Raw genomic sequence first — 23,313 nt, 5'->3', positions numbered from 1 at the left:
CCCGTATTTAATAGAGGCGCGAATTCCATTTTATTTTTAAGCATGCAATTGCTGCTGTAATATCTGACAACCCGGGTCGAGGTGTCACCGCTAAAAATCGCTAAAGATGTAAGATTTGCGGTGAATTTGAGTAAAAATGTAAGATTTGCGTTTAATGCGATGAATGCGGTGAAAAAAAACTTTTAAGCGGTGAAAAATTTGTTTTCACCGCTTAAGCGATGAAAGAAAATTTTTTCACCACTACCAGCAGGATGCAGTGAAAAAAAATATTTCACCGTTACAAGCAGAATGCGGCGAAAAAAATTTTTTCACCGCTACCAGCAGAATGCGGTGAAAAAAATTTTTTCACCGCTAAAATCGCAAATCTTACAAACATTCACCGCGCTAATTTCAACGCTTATCTTATATCCAAAGGAAATATCATTGTAGTAAGTGACAGATGCCACATTGGACTACGGAGTTGGTGACACGCAGGAGGTAGAGGTTCGAACCCTTGTACGGCAGTTTCTTTTTTGTAAGAATTCTGGCTAATGCGGTGAAAAAAATTTTTTCACCGCTAAGAACCGCAAAAAGATGCGGGCGCTTTGCGGTGAAAAAAGTTTTTTTTTCACCGCTAATCTTACATTATTTTTTTGGCCAAACTTCGACCCGGGAAGGGCTTTCTTGAGTGTCATCAATAGATATAGATCGCACTTATTGACTCCTATTTATATCAAATATAATGTCTTAATGTTGTACGGAAAAGGAATATGGGTTTAGTTTTGTTCCTGCTTTTGCACAAAAGGATTTTTTTTTTATTTTATTAATATCTTAAATTTATTTAAAATATACAATGCTGATTTTCCTTACCATATCATTGACTGAAACTGAGTCAACACAGACGTTGTCTTCACGACAGAACTCAATTCCTGAAAATGTGGAGACAGATGCGAACATAGATTCATGGAAAAACGTCTCACTTGGACAATTCAGTCGGCTAAAACAAAAGTAAAACCTACCCGGGTCGAGGTTTTGACAAAAAATAATGTAAGATTAGTGGTGAATAGCGGTGAAAAAAAACTTTTTTCACCGCAAAGCGCCCGCATCTTTTAGCGTTGAATGCGCTGAAAGCGGTGAATTCTTGTAAGAATTGCGTTGAATTTTGCTAACGAAGTAATTAAACCTTTATCAGTTAAAAAATATCTCCAGTTATTTTCTCATCTCTTATTTTTAAAAAAAGTAGAAAGAAATGAGTAAAATTAGAAAAGATTTTCTTAGATCAAAGAAGTTGTTTTTCCATTTATGGAGATTTCACACTTGTACGCAAGCGAAACTCTTTGAACACCAATGAGTAATTAAAACAAATGCATGAAATCAAGCACCTATCCTCTAAATGATAAGAATCGCAAAATAAAACAGATACGTTATTTTCTAGACTTAATTAACTCTAAACTTACCTACTAAACTCCTTTTTTACTGATCGCATTGTTCTCAAGTGATGTATGTGTGATTAGGCTTGCGTAACAAGACACATTTTTGGCAACTCAAAAATTTTAATCGGTTAAAAAAATCCTTGGTTGTTTTTCAGTTGGTGAACAATTAATTTCAAGGGATGTTAGAACAAATGGCTCTGGTCGTGTCATTTTCCCAACTGGAAAATTTTAGAAAGTTTTTCCTAACAGTTTTTGCCTTTAACATTTTGAGTAATTTTATCAACCTCTACATCTTGCTTTGCGCGTTATCTGATTATCTCTTTTTGAGATTTTATGAAACCCAATTGCAGTGACGTCAAATTACTATCGAATGTTGAATGTGAATGAAAAGCTCGCAAAGTTTTCACTTCCTTGTATGGATTTCGGTATGGGTGAAAAGTCATCTTGAATTATTTGTTTACAAAACGTCATCTCTCTAAAATTCCTCCATCATTAAACTAAACCTCGCTGAAGCATGCCACAAAAAAATGGAGCTGATCCTTGTTTCGGTAGCTTTGAGTGCAACATCGTTCGGTTGATCTTGTTTTGCTCAAAAATAAGAAAATACAAACGCTGTGATGAATATATACGAAACTTTTTACTCAAGAATGAGCATGCAGTCGTCAGAGTACATATCAGCAAAAAATAACGGCTGCTCTCGGCTGTAACGGCTGTAACGGCTGCTCTCCTATCAAAGTCAAGGAAAACTTTACACCGCCCAGTTCGTTTCAGCGGTTTCAAATCTGTCCGGATATTGTGTTTTTGCAGTTAACTTTTGTGAACTGTAATATCCGCTATACTATAGAATGCCGTTGCATTACTTGATATTCAATAATGTCAAATAACTGCTTGTTCAGCTTTGCCGAATAACAAATAACTTTGCTTCAACTAAACAAAAGTCCAAAATTTCAAATAATCAGTGAGTCTCAAATAAGATGTTTTTCAATGATATCTCCTTAACCACAAATACTAGTGAGATAAAATTTCACTGGTTTATAAACGATAAGTAGGCCTACTATCTGATTTAAGAACGAACAACGCTCGGTAAACTGCGTTGGTGGGGCTACCTTTTATATTTTATACCCAATCTTAATACATGGGCGAAATACAAAGTTTTCTATTTCTTTTTAACCAAGTTCTCAGATCTACCGATCAAGAAACTGGAATCAGCCTAGGCAACTGGTAAATGAATGAAACAAGAACGAACAGTTTATCTACTCTGTAACTGAACTTATTAGAACTTTGTTCCGCAATGGGAAAATTTGAGAATTTCAAAGTCAATTCTTTTTTCAATAAGTCAGAGTAAAGTTAGGCTGTACAATCACTAATTTGATCTACAGAAACAAAGACACGATAACAAGTAATTTACCGCTCAAGAGAGTGTGCTTCAATACGCACTGTATGTCAGTTTAATTTGACCAAAATTGCAAATTTCGTCTGATTTTTGGTAGCTTTTCAAGATCCTTTTATGCTGCTAGTCACGCGGATTTACATGTCAAATTCAACTGTTGATTGGTTGTAGATAATAATGTCGACAGAATGTGAACACTTTTCCATAACGTCACTTTTCTAGTGTAAACTTGATGTCATGAGAAATTTGTTAACCATATAGAAGTTTTGTCGAATATTCTGTATCAATAACAGGTTGATTCGCAATCCAATCGCAAAGAATCTGATGCAATACTGTTAAGTCGTAGTATTGTTTTGCTGGTTGTTGAGGTAGTTCGAGTTTGAGTTATAGTTTGACTTCATGAATGACGATTGTGTTCTAATAATAGTTGCTAAATATAAAAGTTGAACAAAATGACCAAATCCGTTTGGCTTCGATAGAATGTAGCATTGAATTTCGCTTGTCACACTATTCTAGCTTTTAAGGCTTGAAATGACCTTGAGGCGCTATTCAATTTGATTTCTGAGTTGTTAAGCTCAGCCGCAATATCGCCGGCCCTGTTTTCCATCGCGAAAACATCTTTTCCAGGTAGTACTGGGGCGAGCTTCACTACTGGTCTCTTGTACACTCCGTCGTTCGTTCGAACTATAGCTGATCGAATCACACCGTCAGACCCATCGATGGTCTCCGCAACTCGACCTAGATTGTAATATCCACGCTTATCGCTGTCTTCAATCAACCAAACGAGATCGCCTTCTTTGAGGGTTTCGTTCGCCGTAGATCGCCATTTTTGCCGATTATTCAGAGTTGGCAGATATTCTTTACGAAATCTGTCCCATATGAGGTTTGCATAGGCTTGAGTTTGTCGAAAGAGCTTTCGATGATCAACAAACTCTTCTGCGCATGGTAGGTAGGGTAAGCAAACGTTCCTGTTGCCAAGCAAGAAGTGATTGGGGGTCACTGCTTCTAAGTCATTAGCATCTGAACTGACTGGAGTCAAAGGTCTTGCGTTCAATGTCTGCTCAACAATACACATCGTTATTGAAAGAACGTCCTCGGTGACTGATCTGTTCCCCAATACTGCAGACATTGCTTTCTTGCAACTTCTCACCAACCGCTCCCATACTCCTCCGAAGTGAGGTGCTGCGGCTGGGTTGAACTTCCATGTGATCCCTCGTTGAATTAAATGTTCTTCGATCCCTTCTTTGTTCCATGCCGCAACGTACTCTGCAAACTCTCTTTCAGCTCCAACAAAGTTTGTCCCATTGTCGTTGATGATCGCATTCGATTTGCCTCTTCGAGCAATAAATCTCATTATTGCATTGAGACAACTATCAGTGTCCAACTTAGGTACCACTTCTATATGCACCGCTCTCATAGTTAGACAAGTAAATAGACAACACCATCGATTTTCATTTCTTCGCCCAATCTTCACAATGAAAGGGCCAAAATAGACGAGTCCAACATTTTTAAAGGCTGTTGAAGCATCTAACCGCTCTTCGGGTAGACCTGCCATTACTGGTGCTATCGTTTGTGCTCTGCCTTTTCTGCAGGTAATGCAATTGTTCTTGATTGATCTTAAGGCGTTCCGTATGCCTAGGATCCACATCTTCTGCTGAACAATGTTTCTTACATGCTCAGTGCCCTCGTGTTGATTGTCCTTGTGCTCGTTTCACAAGAATAATTCAACCGCATGATGTTTCCAATGTAGCAAAATTGGATGCTTTGCATTGAAGTCCAATTGGCTCTTGCCTATTCTGCCTTTGGCTCGAATAAGTCCTTCTTCATCTAGGAAGGGTGAGAATTGTAGGATTTTGCTGCCTTTTGGAAATTCCTTTTCAGCTTTGAGAGATTTCATATCTTCACCAAACTGTTCTTGCTGTAGTAGTTTGAAGATCGTTGCTTTTGCTTTTTCTCTCTCTTCAATGCTAACTATGAGTGTTGCTGGTCTGTGCTTGTTCAATGCTCGATGTACGTATGCCACTGTATTTACTAGTCTGTTGAAGTTACTGAATCGTTCCCACTGGATAACAGCTTTCTTCTCTTCAGCCTGTATCATGAAGACTGACGAGGGTATATTCTCTTCATCTGAGGCAAATATGAGGTTCACTTGCTGTGGCCATTCGCTTTCTCGTTGTTTCAACCAGGCCGGCCCAGTGAGCCACTCACTTCTCTTGAGTTCCTCAATGTTGATTGCTCTGGTGCCAATGTCCGCTGGGTTGTTGATACCGCTCATATGTTTCCACTGTGAAACATCAGTTGTATCTAGTATCTCAGCTACTCGATTGGCCACAAACACTTGTTGTTTGTGATGGGAACTGTGTATCCACTGCAATACCGTAGTTGAGTCTGACCAAAAACTGCAACTATTTATCCTCATTTCATGTTCCTTGACTATCTGTTCTTTCTACATCACTGCCATGACTGCCGCTTGCAATTCCAATCGCGGTATTGAAAGATGCCTCATCGGTGCCACTCTGCATTTTCCAATAACAAATGCTAAGTCCGCTGAGTATTCTTTTGGTTGTGAACGTAGATAGGCCACTGCACACATCGTGTCTTCAGATGTGTCAGCAAACACATGTAGTTCGGTTTTATCCCTCTCTTTGTTGAAGTACCTTCTATCGATGCTTGTTTCAGCCACTATTGGATGTTGTTCTTCCCATCTCAGGATTTCCTCTTCTTCACTAGTTTCCACTTTGTTGTCCCAATGTTGTCCATTCTTAGTCCAGATGCCTTTCAGAAGTCGTCTCATGTGAACACTGAACGGAGCAAACAATCCGATCGGGTCGAATACTGAAGATACCAATGACAGAATCTTCCTCTGGGTTATAGGTGCTTCAACTTCCTTGTTTGTACCTCTGCATACTTGAAGGCTATCATCAGTAACGGTCCATTGTAGTCCTAGCACTGAAGATCCCTCCGTACTGGGTTCCACTTCGACTTGCTTTGTGTTGCTGATTGACTTCAAGTCTTCTGGGATTGCTTCGGTAACTGCATCGTTATTGCTTATCCACTTCTTAAATTCAAATCCATGTCGTGAGAGAAGAGGTTGTAGTTGATTGAAGACTTCAATTGCCTCTTCAGGGGTTTCTACCGATTTGATGAAATCGTCCATGTAGAAGTTGTTTTGTATTGCCTTGGTTGCTATTGGATACTCTTTTTCGTTGTCCAGTCCCACTCGCTTGAAAGCATAGTTTGCACAAGTTGGAGAACTCTTAGCTCCAAAAACATGACGCTGATATTCGTATATCTGAACAGGTTCGTTTGTTCTAGGACGCCATAAGAAGCTCAAGCAACTTCTGTCCTGTTCGGGAACTTGCACTTGTAGAAACATCGATTCGATGTCAGCTGTCAGGGCTATTGGTCCTTCACGGAATCTGAATATTGTTCCAATCAACCCATGTAGCAGATCAGGTCCTGCTAGTAGCTTATCATTAAGGCATTCTTCTTTGTACTTTGAGGCAGCATTGCAAACACGTCTTACTTTGCCAGGCTTGTTCGGGTTTAGCACTGGATGGTGTGGCAAATACCATTCTTTCCCGAAGTTGCCTTTCACTTCGGACTCGTCCAATATCTTTACGAATTTTTTTTCTACGCCTGTATCTATTGACTGTTGATACAAATTCTTCAGGTTTGGGTCCCTTTGGAATCTTCGCTCCAGTGAGTAAAGCTGACCCAAGGCTGAGCTGTAGTTGTTCGGTAGGTTTGGCTCTGGTTCACTCCACAGCATTCCCACTTCGTACCGCTCGCCTGTGAACTTTGTCGTACTCTCTAGCATCTTTTGTGCCTGCAGTTCCTTCTTTGACTGACTGACGACGTTGATTTTGGAAGCATAGGTTTCTATGTCCCACCAGGTTTGGATATTCTCAGCCACTTTCACATCTTCAGTGAAGGCGAAATGACAAACGTTTTGTCTTCTTTTGCCCGTCATGGGTCCACTGACTACCCATCCTAGCTCTGTTAAAACGGCGAAAGGTTCACTCCGTGTTCCTATCTTATAGTCCAATGGGCATTGTAGCTCATAAGCATCTTGACCAAGGATGATGCCAAATTCCATCAAGTTGAAGCTTTTGTTGGGTAAAACACTCAAGTGATTGAAGCTTTGCTTCAGTTTGTTGTAGTTGTAGTTTGTTTTTCCAAAGGAGATTGACGGGTGTGCAAACGCTTCGATTGAATGCACCTTTGAATGTAGTCCCTTTATTTTGAGAGGAATCCTTTCTGTCTTCAGATCCTTTGTTCCGTGTATGCCAGCTATGTTAAGCGTCGCATCGGTGCCTTGGGCCCGTAACTTCTCTTGTACACATTGATCGATGAATGAGACCGTTGATCCACTATCGAGGAAAGCATATGTGTTCAGCCTGTTGCCACCGCTCTGTATTGAGACAGGAACTATCTGAAGAAAGCTAGTAACTTCGTTACTCTAGTTGATTGTTGCTGCGCTTACGTTGACTGCATGATTACCCTCGTCCATTTGGTTTTCTGGGTGTAGCAATCGGTTGTGCTTCTTGATGCATCCATTGATGCCGCACGCATTGACTTTACAATCTTTGATTGCATGTCCTTTGCCTAGACATCCGTAACATAAGCGTTGCTTTCTCACTGCTAGGTACCGATCATTCACACTCATGTTTCTGAATAGTGGACAGTTCCATATTTTATGAGTGCCATCAGCTAGTGGACAGTGATCACTTTGCGTTTGCTTCGTTTCTTTCAAGTTGGAACTTGCACTGAAGTTCGACGTTTTCGAGAACCGTTTGTCTCTATTTGTGCTCCTTCGGTCTTCTTCTCTTCGCTCTCCCTTGAAAGCTGAAAACCCTTCGTGCACGAACGCTATCCTTGATAGCCATTTTTCAAACATAATCAGATCAGGCCAATCTTTATCTTTATCATCAACATAGAACCACCACTTCTCTTTGAGAACTTGGGGTAGCTTATCTACTGCCTTATACAGTGTCGAGCTTGATTGCAGATCACCAATCTGCTTGTACTCTTTGAGCAAATTCACAAAGTTCGAAACAATAACTGAGAAACTGATCAGACCTGTTGAGTCGTGTGGCTTCACCTGACTTGCTTTGCGAAGGCTCTCCAGTTGTGCATCAATGATCACATGAGGCCTTCCAAATTTCCTCTCCAGAATGCTCCATGCAGCACCATAGAACTGTCCAGAATAGCCCATTCCAGAGATTGCTGACCTTGCCTTGCCTGTCAGTAGAGTCTTCAGATGACTCATCTTCTCTGAGTCTGGTATTGGTCGTTGATCCACTGTAGCAATGAACATACTAGACCACTCCGGCCATTCGAGAGGGTTCCCGTCGAAGTTGTTCAACTTCAACTTTGGTAGGCTAATACTACCTGAATAGCCAGTGTTGCATCGTAGTAGAGCGGCTCTGGGGGAAACGTCTCGGTCTTCAACACTTGAGGATCGGTCTCGTGAACTGCGATATCGTGAGAAGTGACTTTGCCTGTTCACTTCAGGGGTTACTTCGAAGCGAGCTGTTGATCGATCTGGTGTTAGAAGGTTGTCGATTCTGCTGGCCCAGTCAGAGACATCTCTTTTCTTGGGGGACCAGTTGAAAGGTGATTTGTCTCGAGCACCAGTTGATTGGGAACGAGCATCATCGTTTTCTAATGCCGTTCTCTTCACTTTGCGCTCTAGCTCACGCTCTTCCTCCAGCGGTTGATGCTTGGTTTCCAGTTCTTTCATTTGCATTTCCAGCTCTAGCCTCCTCCGCTCAAACCGTGCTTGTTCGAGTCGCATCTTGGTTTCGAATTCGATATCGAATTTCTTCATCCTTTCCTCTCGCCTTTGCTTTGCTGACGATGCTTCCGAAACACTCTCCGTCTCTTGGCCACTTGCTGTTGCTCCATTTTGCACTGTTTGAGCAACTGGGTTGTCCGTTGGGTAGTTGTTGTTGCTCTCGTTGTCGTTCACTGCTTGGGTTACGTTGCTTTGCTCTGCATTCATTTCTGGTTGCGTGCCTTTGCTGATATATGCAAGCCAATGATAGTCCAAACTTGCTTTGCACTTCCTTGCTTCTTTCAGATGTTCTTCAACGAAATTTGCTTGGTAGGGCACAAGCTTGTTTCGACCCTGCAATTGCTTGGGTATTTCTTCCTCTAGGAGGTGGACAGTCTGTTGATAGAGGACCTTTAATTTGTTGGGTCTATCTGAATCTTCAATTATTTTGTAGCCAAGACTTCTTTTAGTGTTGACTTCTTCCACTAAGTCTCGGAATCTCTTGTCGTACCTGTGAGCTGTTGATTGAAACTCCTCTCTGCTGGTTGTGCTCGAATTGCCTGGTTGCTGTTTGCTTTGCTTGTTCCGTTTAAACGAGGTCAATTCTTCAACGTGTTTTGTGAATTGCACTCTTCTGTTCGCCTCACTGGCCTGTTGCTGTTGATTTGTTTGATTCTCTTTTGGGGTTGACTTCGGCAATCTCTTCATCAGGTTGGACAGCAGTTTGCATTCCACTGTTCGAGTCGGCGGGCCAAATGTAACGGGTGCTCTCCTATCAAAGTCAAGGAAAACTTTACACCGCCCAGTTCGTTTCAGCGGTTTCAAATCTGTCCGGATATTGTGTTTTTGCAGTTAACTTTTGTGAACTGTATTATCCGCTATACTATAGAATGCCGTTGCATTACTTGATATTCAATAATGTCAAATAACTGCTTGTTCAGCTTTGCCGAATAACAAATAACTTTGCTTCAACTAAGCAAAAGTCCAAAATTTCAAATAATCAGTGAGTCTCAAATAAGATGTTTTTCAATGATATCTCCTTAACCACAAATACTAGTGAGATAAAATTTCAGTGGTTTATAAACGATAAGTAGGCCTACTATCTGATTTAAGAACGAACAACGCTCGGTAAACTGCGTTGGTGGGGCTACCTTTTATATTTTATACCCAATCTTAATACATGGGCGAAATACAAAGTTTTCTATATCTTTGTAACCAAGTTCTCAGATCTACCGATCAAGAAACTGGAATCAGCCGAGGCAACTGGTAAATGAATGAAACAAGAACGAACAGTTTATCTACTCTGTAACTCAACTTATTAGAACTTTGTTCCGCAATGTGAAAATTTGAGAATTTCAAAGTCAATTCTATTTTCAATAAGTCAGAGTAAAGTTAGGCTGTACCATCACTAATTTGATCTACAGAAACAAGACACGAAAACAAGTAATTTACTGCTCAAGAGAGTGTTCTTCAATACGCACTGTATGTCAGTTTAATTTGACCAAAATTGCAAATTTCTTCTGATTTTTGGTAGTTTTTCAAGATCCTTTTATGCTGCTAGTCACGTGGATTTACATGACAAATTCAACTGTTGATTGGTTGTAGATAATAATGTCGACAGAATGTGAACACTTTTCCATAACGTCACTTTTTCAGTGTAAACTTGATGTCATGAGAAATTTGTTAACCATATAGAAGTTTTGTCGAATATTCTGTATCAATAACAGGTTGATTCGCAATCCAATCGCAAAGAATCTGATGCAATACTGTTAAGTCGTAGTTCTGTTTTGCTGGTTGTTGAGGTAGTTCGAGTTTGAGTTATAGTTTGACTTCATGAATGACGATTGTGTTCTAATAATAGTTGCTAAATATAAAAGTTGAACAAAATGACCAAATCCGTTTGGCTTCGATAGAATGTAGCATTGAATTTCGCTTGTCACACTATTCTAGCTTTTAAGGCTTGAAATGACCTTGAAGCGCTATTCAATTTGATTTCTGAGTTGTTAAGCTCAGCCGCAATATTAAACTAAACCTCGCTGAAGCATGCCACAAAAAAAAATGGAGCTGATCCTTGTCTCGGTAGCTTTGAGTGCAACATCGTTCGGTTAATCTTGTTTTGCTCAAAAATAAGAAAATACAAACGCTGTGATGAATATATACGAAACTTTTTACTCAAGAATGAGCATGCAGTCGTCAGAGTACATATCAGCAAAAAATCACCGTTAGTAGTCTGACCCAGTTGCGGCGTTCTCTTATCTTTTCGAGCACAAAATTTTTTCATACACATTGTTTCAGCTCAGAAAGTTGAATTAAAAAAAACCTAAAAGAGCTGAGGAAATCACAGTGTTTTGACAAAACAGAGACTCTCGTGAATTCGATTTCCTATGTAAAAATCCAATGAGCACTAATCACATTTTGTGAGCAATTGTTGTTTGTTCTCTAGATTTTTTGCGAGACCGCTCCAGTACAGTCATTCTTTTTCATTTTTTTCTGCTCCTCATTTCTTGTTCGGTCATTCTAAAACATTTTGTCTCGTAATGAAAAGTTTATCTTCATAATTGAGGTAGGTAGCAGAACTAAAAAGTTGACTTGATTAACTGTCTTTTTTGTTGAACTTCTCGTGTTAGATTCTTTGAGAGAAAATCTTAGAATTGAGTTTTCTCCACGCCGTTGAAAGGAAAGCTCCATCTGTGTGAGTAGAGCAAAGAGAGCTGCTCTCGTAGCAGTTTGCCTCCAAAAAGGGAATGAATATAGCACCTTCTCCTGGAACTTGAAACATGACTTTTCCAAAAATTACCAAATTTCCAAGCATACCTTAAATTTAGTCAGATAGGATCATAAAAAAAATTATCTCAAAATGAATTTCAATTGAATATTTATTGCTGTAAAAAAAAACCTTTTCTTAATGCTCGTAGAAGCTGTTTTCAACTTAGACCAAGTTTTCGAACATAATTTCTTAACTTCAGTTTTTTAGTTTACCGTACCACGCTGAGTGCTGAGGTATTGTCTCAGCTTCTTTCCCAAGAGCTTAGGCTTCATCAAATATTGAAATAGTTTATGTGGCTTGCTTTCGCGCACAAAATTTCCTCTGAAAGTTTCTTTGTGAATGTTGCAAACTTTGCTCTGAAAATATTGTTGACATTTGAAGCAAGATTTACGACGAATTATACTTTTGAAATTGGAAAATTTTGAAGACTTTGCTGTCTGGCTACATCTTGTGTATCAAATTTACACATGAGAACCTAATTTTTTTCCACATTTTTTTAATGTACAGTCTCGTCATTTGAAAAGTTTCTGATATGTTGAACTTCCTTGTAATTTGTGATTTTGAATAGAACACTGTGACCTTATCGTTATCCAGATAGGATCATTTTTTCCGTGCAAATTTTTGTACTCGAGGACTTTGTAGTTATTTTGAGTTTTTTTGAGAAATTAAGCAAGTCGATTATAATTTTTTTTGCTTTTCATCTTGTAATACTATTGTATTCCTTTTGAAAAACATTTCCAAATACACTAGTTATTGATCAGATTTTCCTATTCTGCTAAAAGTGAAGAGCACATTCATTGACGGGACGAAGCTCAGTCATGTAATGACAATTTGCAAAAAAAAGAAGAACTTTAACGTAGTCGAAAATGATTTCCATGCAACTCGCTTAATCAAATTTTGCGCGAAAACTAACATCTCTGGCAACCTGTCACATTCGGTAATCTGGTTCATTGTCTGTAGTTTATTGAAAGTGTGAACTTGCTGTGTCACGCACAGAATCATGAATGCCCTCTTGTTTTAAAACAATTGTTTATTGACAAAAATTGACATAGGAAATCGGCCTATTCTGACCCTCCAATCCGTTTATCGTTTATGAACCCCAATTTACGATGTTACATAAAACAGGCAGTCGCAAGTGAGAGAAGGCATAAAAGATCCGTAAACAATAAGCAGGGGGTTGAGGGAGGGAGGGAGATTAAGCATGCTAATTGGTTAAACCCTGAATTTGTTAATTAGCCAGCGGGAAAAGGCTGATCAGAAACAGTCCGGACTATCAACTTGGGTCACAATGTACACCATTGCCCTCAACTAATGTCTTAGATCTTGGACCTTATCATGTCTTAGATCTGACTCGACCATCAAATTAGTTTAAACGAAAAAAATAGTTCCACCATATTTAGCTGCAACTGGTTATCTATTTTTATTTAGAAAAGTAATTATAAAAATAGACACCGTACATTTTGTGACTTTTCGAGATGGATCCAAACCCAGCGAAACCAAGCACTGGTCTCCCCAGATTGAACATATTAAGCACATTTAGGCTCTCTTGGCACGTAGGCAGTATGAGGTCGGGTATCTCTCGCAACTGTGCATCTGCTATCTTCATGCAGCAAAGTAGTCAAAGCTCATTCCCGATTTATCAGGAAATTTGAAATGACCTTGAACTGAAATTTTAATTTTCTGTAGATACTAATCGCATTTTTTACGTCTGTTCAGCTTATTCAGAGCAATTTCTACATTGTTTTAGCAATTCTTAGCGTTGACAACTCGACCCAGGTATGTAATTTTAATTCATAAGGATTGGCATAGCAGTTAGCCATTGTTTATAGTCGTGAAGTATACATTTTTGACAGTAAAAACAAAAAAAAATGTTTTCACATTGTTTGAGAACAAACTATCCCCAAGGAGAAAAACACTTCCCCAGAAAAAAATTTAAAGTAGGAAAAACACCCATTGAAAATACCCCCGGAAATAGAACCCTGCCTAACTGATAAAAAAAACTTCGGAAATAGCGAGTTTTACCATGCCTCTAGGGCCGCTACGACGAGGAGTTAATTCTTACACCCATTTTCACTGCTTACAGAGATTTTGTCGACCAGAATAAAGTCAAATTTTAGTAATAATTTTATATCTATAGTGGATGCCACACAAAACATGTAGAAAATATTTTTTAAAAAGATCTTTGAAATGTTGTGAAGCAATCTAATTACCGCTCAATGTCCAGGATTTTTGTGTGCAAGGAAGTTAGTAGCAGAAATTTTTCAACTTTTTGTAACGGCTGCTCTCCTATAAGTCACAAGGAAAACCTTACAAAGCCCAATTCGTTTCAGCGGTTTCAATTCTGTCCTGATATTACGTTTTCACAGTTCAATTTAGTATCCACTATATTGTAGATAAACGTTGCATTACCTGATACTCAATTAGTCTTAGAAACAAATCCTTCAGCTTTGCTGTTCAATAAATTTGTTTCGCTCGGAATAACATAGATAATTCCAAGTTCAAATAATCAACTTTTGTTTGAGATATGTTAAAAACTTGCATCAAAAACATAATTTGGGAATTATTGTTCCTACAAAATATAGCTTTCAAATTAAAGTTATTCAAATTACGTTCTCACAGTTGAATTTAGTATCCACTATATTGTAGATAAACGTTGCATTACCTGATACTCAATTAGTCTTAGAAAAAAATCGTTCAGCTTTGCTGTTCAATAAATTTGTTTCGCTCGGAATAACAGAAATAATTCCAAGTTCAAATAATCAACTTGTGTTTGAGATTTGTTAAAAACTTGCATCAAAAACAGAATTTGGGAATTATTGTTCCTACAAAATATAGTTTTCAAATTAAAGTTATTCAAATTTTCAAATTTGAGCTGATAAAAAGTGTAACTGAAATAACTAAACCTAAGGGTTACTGTTTTCAATAAGGATCAACTTTTAGTCAAAATTTCTGTTTCTCAACTGGTTTCAGAAGCGCCTAAAACGAAACGATGTTGCGCGTCCTTAAAACCAGTAAGGATTGTTAGTTCCGTACTTTGTACAGAGTTTCTTTTACTTAGGAATTTCAATAATCAGAAGGAGAGATTGAGAGTATCAAATTTAATTCTTTATTTAAACAAATCAAATCTAGTTTTGCTGTACCTTCGATAACTGAAATATTTTTTATAATCAATGAGTTATTGAAAACAGAACATTAACCTTGACAATTACATTAACGATCATTAATTTGAATTCATTACTCATTGTATGTCAATTTATTCATATAAAGTTAACAAAATTTAACCGATTTTTGGTATTTTCAAGCCCATTTATGGAGCTCTGAAATTCACGTTGATTGGTAAGCAATAACCATGTCATCAAATGCTCTCAATAAAATGAATCTCGATTTAAAATTACTTTATACGATTCGCCGTGCTCTCTAAATTGCTATTATTATTTGACAATTCGCTGAAACTGACTTAATAAATTCGGTTTTAAATTATCCACTTGAGCTTGAAATTCGAAGCGGTAAGGCTTTTTCTAATTCATATCAATGTTGCAATTAATATTTTTCAATAGTGAAATCAACGTGAGTTTTTCTTTTTTCTCGGTCACTTCTTTGATGACAATCACGTCTTAAAAACATTTAAAAATTATAGTTGAGAAGCGTGAACGAATCATTGTACATCACCGCTCTCACGGTTGGACAAATGAACAGACATCATCGGTTTTTGTTTTTCGCCCAATATTCATAGAGAACGGGCTGAAGTAGTCTACTATAGCAACTGTAGAGACTGATGAAGCGCCTTAAAGTTCATTGGGTAAATCCATAGAGGTTTCGCTTTTTGCTCTGCCCGATTTTAGGTGTCACACAAGTTCTTGGTTGATCGTATGGCGTTTCCTTTGCCTAGAATCAATATTCACTGCCAAACAAATTTTCTTGTATGCTCAATGCTTTAGTTTTGATTGTTTTTATGATCACTTCGCAAGATCAACATATCAATGAAAGGTCAAAACTGCGGAATTTTGCTATGTTTCAGGTTTCAGTTTCCGCTTAAGTTAATTTTTCCTCCGTAAACTGTTCTTGCTGTAGCAAGTTGAAGTCGATTGCGTTTGCTCCTTCTCGGTTTACTGTAATTATTTTTGGTTTTTCACTGCTCAACGCCAGTTGCACGCATGACACTGCATTTACTATCCTTTTGAAAGAATTGAAACTTTCCCACTGAATAATATACTTTTTTCGTCAGCTTGTGTCATGACGACTGAGGGTATGCTGTATTCATCTGAGGGAAATATTAGGTTCTTTTGGGCTAGACTTGCCTTTCTAGGTTAACTTGCAAGGTTACCCTCATGTTTCCGGTCACTTCAACCAACCCAGTGCAGAGAGTCACTCAATTCACCTGAATTTTTTATTCTGATTGCTTTGGTGCTAATGTCAGCTGGGTTGCAGATACCATTTACATTTTTCAACTATGAAGCATCAGCCGTATCCAGAATCTCCGCTACTCTATACGCCAGAATCACTTCCTGTAACAATGACAATTTTGTATCCACTGCAGTATTGTAGTTGAATCTAACGAAAACTACAAAATTGCATCCTTATATTGTGGTCCTTGACTATAACTTGTTTCAAACAGACTGGCATGACTGCCCTTTCCAACTCCAATCCTCGTTTTAAAAGAGGTCCTAGTGGCGCTGCTCTGTATTTTCCAATAACAAATGCAAATTCAGTTGAGTATTTTCTTGGTTTCAATAATGATCACCTTTTAATCAACAATATCTGTTTTTCAACTGGTTTCAATAGCGCCTACAATGAAACGAGGTTAGGCTTTTTTAACAAAAGCAAAGTGAGCAAAATATTTTTTTGGTTGGGAACGTAGATAATCCACTTCACACATCGTGTCTTCATATGCCTAGGCAATCACATAAATTTTGGTTTAGTTCCTTAATGTTTCGAAGTACTTTTTATTGGGGCTTTTTCACCTTTGACTGGAAGATTTTTTTCAAGTTCGGGTGTTCAGCTTCTTCAAAAGATACAACCCCATCGTCCCAAATGTTGCCCGTTTTTAGTCGAAATGCTTCTCAAACGTCATGTCATGTGATCGTTGAACGCAGCGAACAACTTAAAAAACCTTCGAATGACATAACGATAATAGTAGGGACAGAACCTTTCTCCGAATTATGGATGTATCAATTTTTTTTTGGAACCTTGGTACACTCGGACAGTATCGTCGAAAGCAGTCCACTATTGTCCAAACACATAAGAAGCTTCTGTATGAGTTTTGACCTCGATTTGCTTCGTAATGTTGATTGACTTCAAGTCTCCTGTGAAGAAGAAATTGCAACTGAGTGAAGACCTCCTTTGCTTTTTCTGGGTTTTTAAACTGATTTGATGAAATCAAACAATTAGAAGTCTTGCACTGCCCTCGCTGAACTTGAAAACATATTTTATTGTCGAATCGCGCTTGTTTGACTGATTTTTCTGCAAACACTTGAGAATTGGTAGCTCCAAACACATCACTCTAATATTCGTATAATTTAACGGGTTATTGGCTCTGTGCCTCCATGGAAGTTTCCACCAACTTTGTCCTTTATTGGGAACTTTCATTTGCAGAAGCATCAATTTGAGGAGGCTTTCATTGCTCTTTGTCCTTCGCGAAATCTCGATATCATTCAATCCACTCGTGTAATAGGAGAGTTCCTTTTAATATTTTGTCATTCAGGCATACTACTTTGTGTTTTGATGCAGCATTGCGAACACGTCATACTTTGCCATAATTGTTGGGGTGTTTTTTTGGATGATGTAGCAAACACCATCCATTCCAAAACTTGTCTGCCGCTTTGGACAAGATTAGTATCACTGCGAATCTCTTCGCCACGACCATATTTATCAATTGTTGACAAAGAATTTTCGACTATGCGTCACTTTGAATTCTTTGATTGCTTGAATAAAATTCACCAAAGCTGTGCTTTAGTTGTTGAGGGGTTTTCCACTGTTTCATTCTTAATTCAGAGCGATTGTCAAGTCATCAATTGCTCCTAATACTATTAATCCCATCTTAAATTACCTTTTACGATTCATCATGCCCTCTAATTTGCTTTTTTTATTTGAAAAAACTAACTAAGACTGACATAATATAATCCGCAATTGATGCTCTATTTGAGCTCGATTTTTGATTTAGTATTTTTTTTTGTTATTCATATCTAATTGGCAATACAAATTTTCTGATAGTGAAGACTGCTCAAGTTTTCGATTTCTTGATCAATTCGCCTATGGTAATCACGTCCTAAAAACAGTTAAAGTTTATATTTGAGAACCGTGAAAGAATCATTGTGGCTACGATATAACGCAGTTTTAAATTGCGTTTGTCATAATTTTCTACTACTGTTTACTGATTTATATTGACCATCTTTGACTGATGTTTATTCACTTAATAAAACAGGCCTTAACATCTTCGATTCCGTTTCCCCTAGTGAAAAATCGTTTCCATTTTGTAGCAAGGGGGGCTTCACTGCTGGTCTTCTAGAGACTCCATCGTTTGTTACTTTTATGAAATTTTTCACAATTGATTTGGATAGGCTTGATTCTGTCGCAAGCACTTCCGAAGATCAGCACCTTGTTCTGTGCAATGTAGATAGTATAGGCAAATTTTCTAGTCGCCAAGCAAAAAGTGATTGGGAGTCAATGCTTCTAAGTTGTCATTGTCTGAGCTCACAGGAATCAACGTCCTGCACTCAACATCAATTCAACCTTACACATCATAATTGAAACGAAATCCTTGGTGACTCCAGAAAAATGCGGCGCTGCAGGTGGGTTGAATTTCCATATGATATGAATCTCTTCTGTGGATTTAGATGTTCTTAGAAACCTTCTTTGTTCCATACAGCAACACTCTCTGCAGTTCCTGTTAGCTCCAACAAATTTTTCAAACGTGGGTACCACTTCCAATTTCACCGCTCTTACAGTTCGGCAAATGAACAGACAACACCATCAGTTTTCGGTCTTTGCCTAATATTTGCAGAGAGGGGCTGATGAAGGGGCTCATGCAGTCCACTCCAGTATTTGTAGAGACTGACAAAGCACCTAAAAGGTCTTCAGGTAAATCTATAGGTGTTTATCTTATTTGCTCTGCCTTTTGGAGGTGATACACAAGTTCTATTTTGGTCGTATGGCGTTTCATTTGCCTAAAATTGGTATCAAACGCTTAGCAATTTTTTTTCATGCTCAATGCTTTCGTTTTGATTGTTTTTAAGATCACTTCTAAAGATTAACAAATCGAGGAAGGGTGAGAACTGTGAAGTTTTTTCTATTTCTTTTCTTTCAGTTTTCACCTAAGATAATTTGCCTTGTCAGTAAACTTCTTGCTTTAGCAACTGGAAGTTCACAGTTTTTTCTCTTTCTGTCTGTTCAATGTTCACTATAATTGCTCTTCCGTCCTCACTGCTCAACGTCAGCTTCACGTATACCACTGCATTTACCAGTCTGATAAAATAGCTGAAAAATTCCCACTGATTAACATCTTTCTTTTCGTCAACTAGTGTCATGAAAACCGAGGAGTGTACACTCTTTCCATCTGATGTAAATATTAGGTTCACTTGCTAGATTGCCATTATGTCTCTGACCAATTCAACCAGACCACCGCAGTGAGTGACTAACTTCTCCTGAAAATTTTAATGTCAGCTCGGTTTCAACTAACACTTTCATTTTCCATTATCCCACGCATCCAGTATCTCAGCTAATCTGCACGTCAGAATCACTTCCTGTAACAATGAGAGTTTTGTATCCACTGCAGTACTCTCGTTGAATCTAACTAAAACTACAAATTTGCATCCTCGTGTTGTGGTCCTTGACTATAGTTTCTGTCAAGCACACTGGCATGACTGCCGTTTGCAATTCCAATCCTGGTATTGAAAGAAGTCTGAGTTGTGCTGCTCAGCATTTTCCAATAACAAATGCGAAGTGAGCGGAATATTTTCTTGGTTGGGACCGTAGATAATAGTTTTCAGACATCATGTCTTAATATGACTAGGCAAACACATAAATTTTGGTTTAGTTTTTGGCAGTTTTGAAGTATCTTCTTTCGGTGCTTGTTTCAGCTTTGACAGGAAGTCGGGAATTTTCAAACAACTTCGGGAATTCTGCTTCTTCAAAAGATAAAACCCCGTTCTCCCAAATAATGTTTTTTTTTAAATTGAGATGCTTTTCAAAAGTCATATCATATGAAAATTGAACGCAGCATACAACCTAATAAACCTTCGACTGAAAGAAAGTTGATAGTAGTGACAGAACATTTCTCCGTATTTTGGATGCTTCAATTTTTTTTATTGAAACCTTAGCACACTCAGAGACTATCGGCGAAAGCAGTCCACTATAGTCCAAACACATTAGTGCCCTCTCTGTATGACGTATGACCTCGACTTGCTTTGTAATGTTGATTGACTGCAAATGTTGATTGCTGTGGTAACAGTTTCATGTTTGTTTATCCAGTTCCTTCATTCAAAATAAAATTGGGGCAGAAGTAATTGTAAGGGATTAAAGACTTCCTTTGCTTTTTCTGAGCTTTATTTACCCATTTGATGAAATCAAAAAGGTAGAAGTTTTTGTATTGGCCTTGCTGCTTTAAAAACATTTGTCATTGTCGAGTGGCTCTCATTTGAGAGATGATTTTTGCACACATTTGAGTATTAGTAGCTCCAAATATGTTGCGGCTGCTCATGAATCTCAGAGGAACCGATATATCACACCCTGGTTCTCGAGTTTTACGCCAGCCTGGTTCTTCACTGGGTTCGATTGACTAATAATCTCGAAGAAATAATTTGTCGCTCGGACGTATTTAAAGGACCGTAACTTTGAGGACTGTAAGGATTGAAGTTAAGAAAATCCTTATTGATAATCCATGTTCAAACTCGTGCTGAATTCTGTAAGGCTTTAACCAGTAGCTAGTAATGTTGCTAATTTTTGTAAAGTGAGCTCAACTAAATTAAAAATCGCGAGATCTTAAGGTCTAGCAAAACTTAGCAAAGAAGACTAAAGTTGTTAAAGAATCAAATTTTAGTCTAATTTGAGAGCCAACTGCTCTTGGTAACGGTTTCTAATTGTTCTAAATAAAATAGAGTTTCTTTACTCAAACAATTGGTTAAAAGTAAATAATCAAATATTTGTGATTTATAACATCATCTCTACTGGTTTCTGATTGGTTAGTCAAGAAAATGATTCAGATCATTGTTTACATGGTAAAAGTCAAAATACTGCAATATTTGCTTTTGTTGGCATAAGCACGGATGGTTATTTCGTGGATCTAAATGCCTCGAATGTACGGTAGTTCACCTTTAATGAACATCTAAATTGTCGTAAAATAAACAATCTAAGAAACTGAACAATAATTAACAAAATATCGAAAAATTCCAATTTTGCACATATAAGTGCTAATAGCCATAATTGTGGCTCTGATGCGATATCGTTCGTTGGGTCCATGAGTAGCTTAGAGGTAACCCTAATTGTGTGCCGTAACCTCGGTTTGCTCAGGTTTTCCTTCCAAAAATCGGGAGGTTGTACGAAATTTCGGTACTAACTTGTAAAAATTTTCAGTTTCGACCATTTTTGAGTTTTGACAAAATCTAAGTTTTTTCAATTTCGAACGTTATTTTTTGCTGTGTGACGGCATTTCTAGCGGATCTGAAGTGGTGCTAACATCGCCGGTTCTGTTATCGATCTCGGAAACAACATCGTAGATTACTGGCGCTAACTTCACGACCGGCTGGTTTAGCTCTCCATGTGCCATTTTAACTCTCGCTGATCTCACAACACCGTTGTTGCCAGTGAAGATCTCAATGACTCGTCCCACCGTTCATACTCACAGCGTATCAAAGAATCATCTACTAGCCATACTAGTTAACCTTCTTTCAGTTTTCGCACATGTTCTTTTGACCACTTCGATCTCTGGTTCCCTTGTGGTAGGTATTCACGAGTTCATTTTCTCCAAATCATGTCGGCATATGCTTGAGCCGTTTTGAAAGATCTTCTTAGGTCATGGTAGCGTTCACTGGATGGCATGAATGGTGCGCTCGCGTTCTCTCGTCCTAGCAAGAAAAGATTTGGTGTGAGTGGGTCATGTCTTCAGGTTCGTCACCTATTGCTGTCAGGGGTCTTGCGTTGAGTGTTTGTTCCACAAGACACATTGTCGTGCTGAGTACCTCGTCAGTGGGGCTTCGGTTGTTCAGGATTGCAATCATGTCCATCTGGCAACTTTGAGCTAGTCTTTCCCAGATTCCACCAAAGTGAGGAGCTCCGTGAGGATTGAAGTTCCAAACAATCTTTTTCTGTACTAAGTCAATTTCAATGTTAGCTTTGTCCCAATCGTTCATGAATGCTTTCAGCTCATTGGCTGCTCAACGAAATTCCGTTGTCACCAATGATGGTGTTGGAGTAGCCACGTCTTGCAATGAATCTTGTCACTGCAGCTAGACATGACTCGTGTCCAATGACCGTGCAACTTCGATGTGTACAGCTATGGTTGTCAGGCAAGTGAAGAGGCAGCACCATCTCGTCGTGGTACGTCGAAGAGACCTGACTACAAAGGGTCCAAAGTAGTCAACTCCGGTATGGGTGAATGGGAACACATATTCATCAAGTCGTTCTCGGGGTAGGTCCACCATCGTTGGGTGGATTGGGTTGGCCTTTCTGTGTCTGCATTTGACACAATTAAACTTGATTTTTCCTTAATGCGTTTCTCAATCCAACAATCCACAACTCTTGTTGAAGAAGGTTTTTCACATACTCTGTGCCCTCGTGTAGGTTGTCACGATGCGCTCTCTCCAACAGAAGTTGTACGACTGGATGTTTTGCTGTCAATAGTATTGGATGTTTCGCATTGTAATCCAGATTTGAATGTTTCAGCCGACCTTTCACTGAAATAGTTCCGTTTTCCTCTATGAAGGGTGACAATTTGGCTGTGTTCAATGTTTTTGAGATTTCTTTGCCGTTTGCTATCAACTTTGAAACATTCGGGAAGCTTTCGTTTTGAACAAATCGAAACAATATTTGTTCTGCTTCATGGATTTCGTCTGCTTTGAGGGGTCCCTTCTGCTTCGTCTTGAACCTCTAGCAGTATCCAATGAAGTTTCTAATTCGGTTGAAGCTACTGTATCATCTCCAGTCAAATAGATTGTCTATTTCAGTTTCTGTGGCTACAGTACTAGTAACTAGCTCAGCTTCAGCTTCGTTCACTTGGCACCACGGCTTTGGCCACTTTTCTTCATCTGTCTGTAGCCATGCCGGCCCGTTTAGCCATACGGACTCAAAGAGGCCTTTGATGGACATTCCTCGGGTTCCGATGTCAGCAGGGTTTGTAACACCTTTGACATGTCCCAATTGATCCATAGATGAGTTTTCCAGTATTTCCGCTGCTCTGTTTGCAACGAACTCTTGTTGCTTCTTATTCGCTGCTTGTAGCCACTGTAGCAGTGCTGACGAGTTGGTCAAATGATAGTTTTTGTCAAGTTTGACATCATGTTTGTTGAGTGTCTGCTTTCTGAGACGAACTCGGTAAGCTGCGGCTTGAAGTTCTAACTTCGGAATCGTCGAGTGTCTGATGGGTGCCACACGGCATTTTCCTATCACATAGGTCAATCTTAACCTTGCTTCATCTGGCAGATATGCTACGATGCAAATTGCCTTTTCTGATGAATCTGTGAAAATGAGGAGTCTCAAGTTTGTACATCCGTTTTTAAATAAAGTCGATTTAATGACATAGTCCTTATTTTTGTCAACTCAGAGCACCAATCAATGAACAATTTTGAGTGGTCTGCAGACAATACTTTGTCCCATGCCTGCCTCATTGCTGCCCAGATGCTTTTGAATAGAAACCGCAATCGTATGTTGAAGGGTGAACATATCCCAATTGGGTCGAACACTGATGAGACAAAGGTTAGGACAATTCTCTGAGTTATTTTTGCTGGAACTTCTTTCTCAGTTTCACAACTGAAAA

At 38.7% G+C, this 23,313-nt stretch overlaps 1 protein-coding gene across 1 annotated transcript in view; it reads right to left on the bottom strand.

Annotated features, from left to right (window-relative positions):
- Nucleotides 1-816: 816 nt before the first annotated feature.
- Nucleotides 817-23,313, bottom strand: part of LOC142347989 (prothrombin-like) — a 42,621-nt gene continuing 20,124 nt past the window's right edge. The window contains exons 4-5 of the mRNA XM_075399154.1: nucleotides 12,806-12,948; nucleotides 817-976 (exon numbers count right to left, since the gene is read on the bottom strand). Coding sequence (XP_075255269.1) covers nucleotides 817-976; nucleotides 12,806-12,948 — 303 coding nt within the window. The remainder of the gene's footprint in view (nucleotides 977-12,805; nucleotides 12,949-23,313) is intronic.

Source organism: Convolutriloba macropyga, chromosome 10, assembly GCF_964194025.1.
Source record: "Convolutriloba macropyga chromosome 10, txConMacr16.3, whole genome shotgun sequence".
Lineage (NCBI taxonomy): Eukaryota > Metazoa > Xenacoelomorpha > Acoela > Convolutidae > Convolutriloba > Convolutriloba macropyga.
Note: the sequence above shows the minus strand (reverse complement) of the source record. Positions and strands in the feature narration are given on the sequence as shown.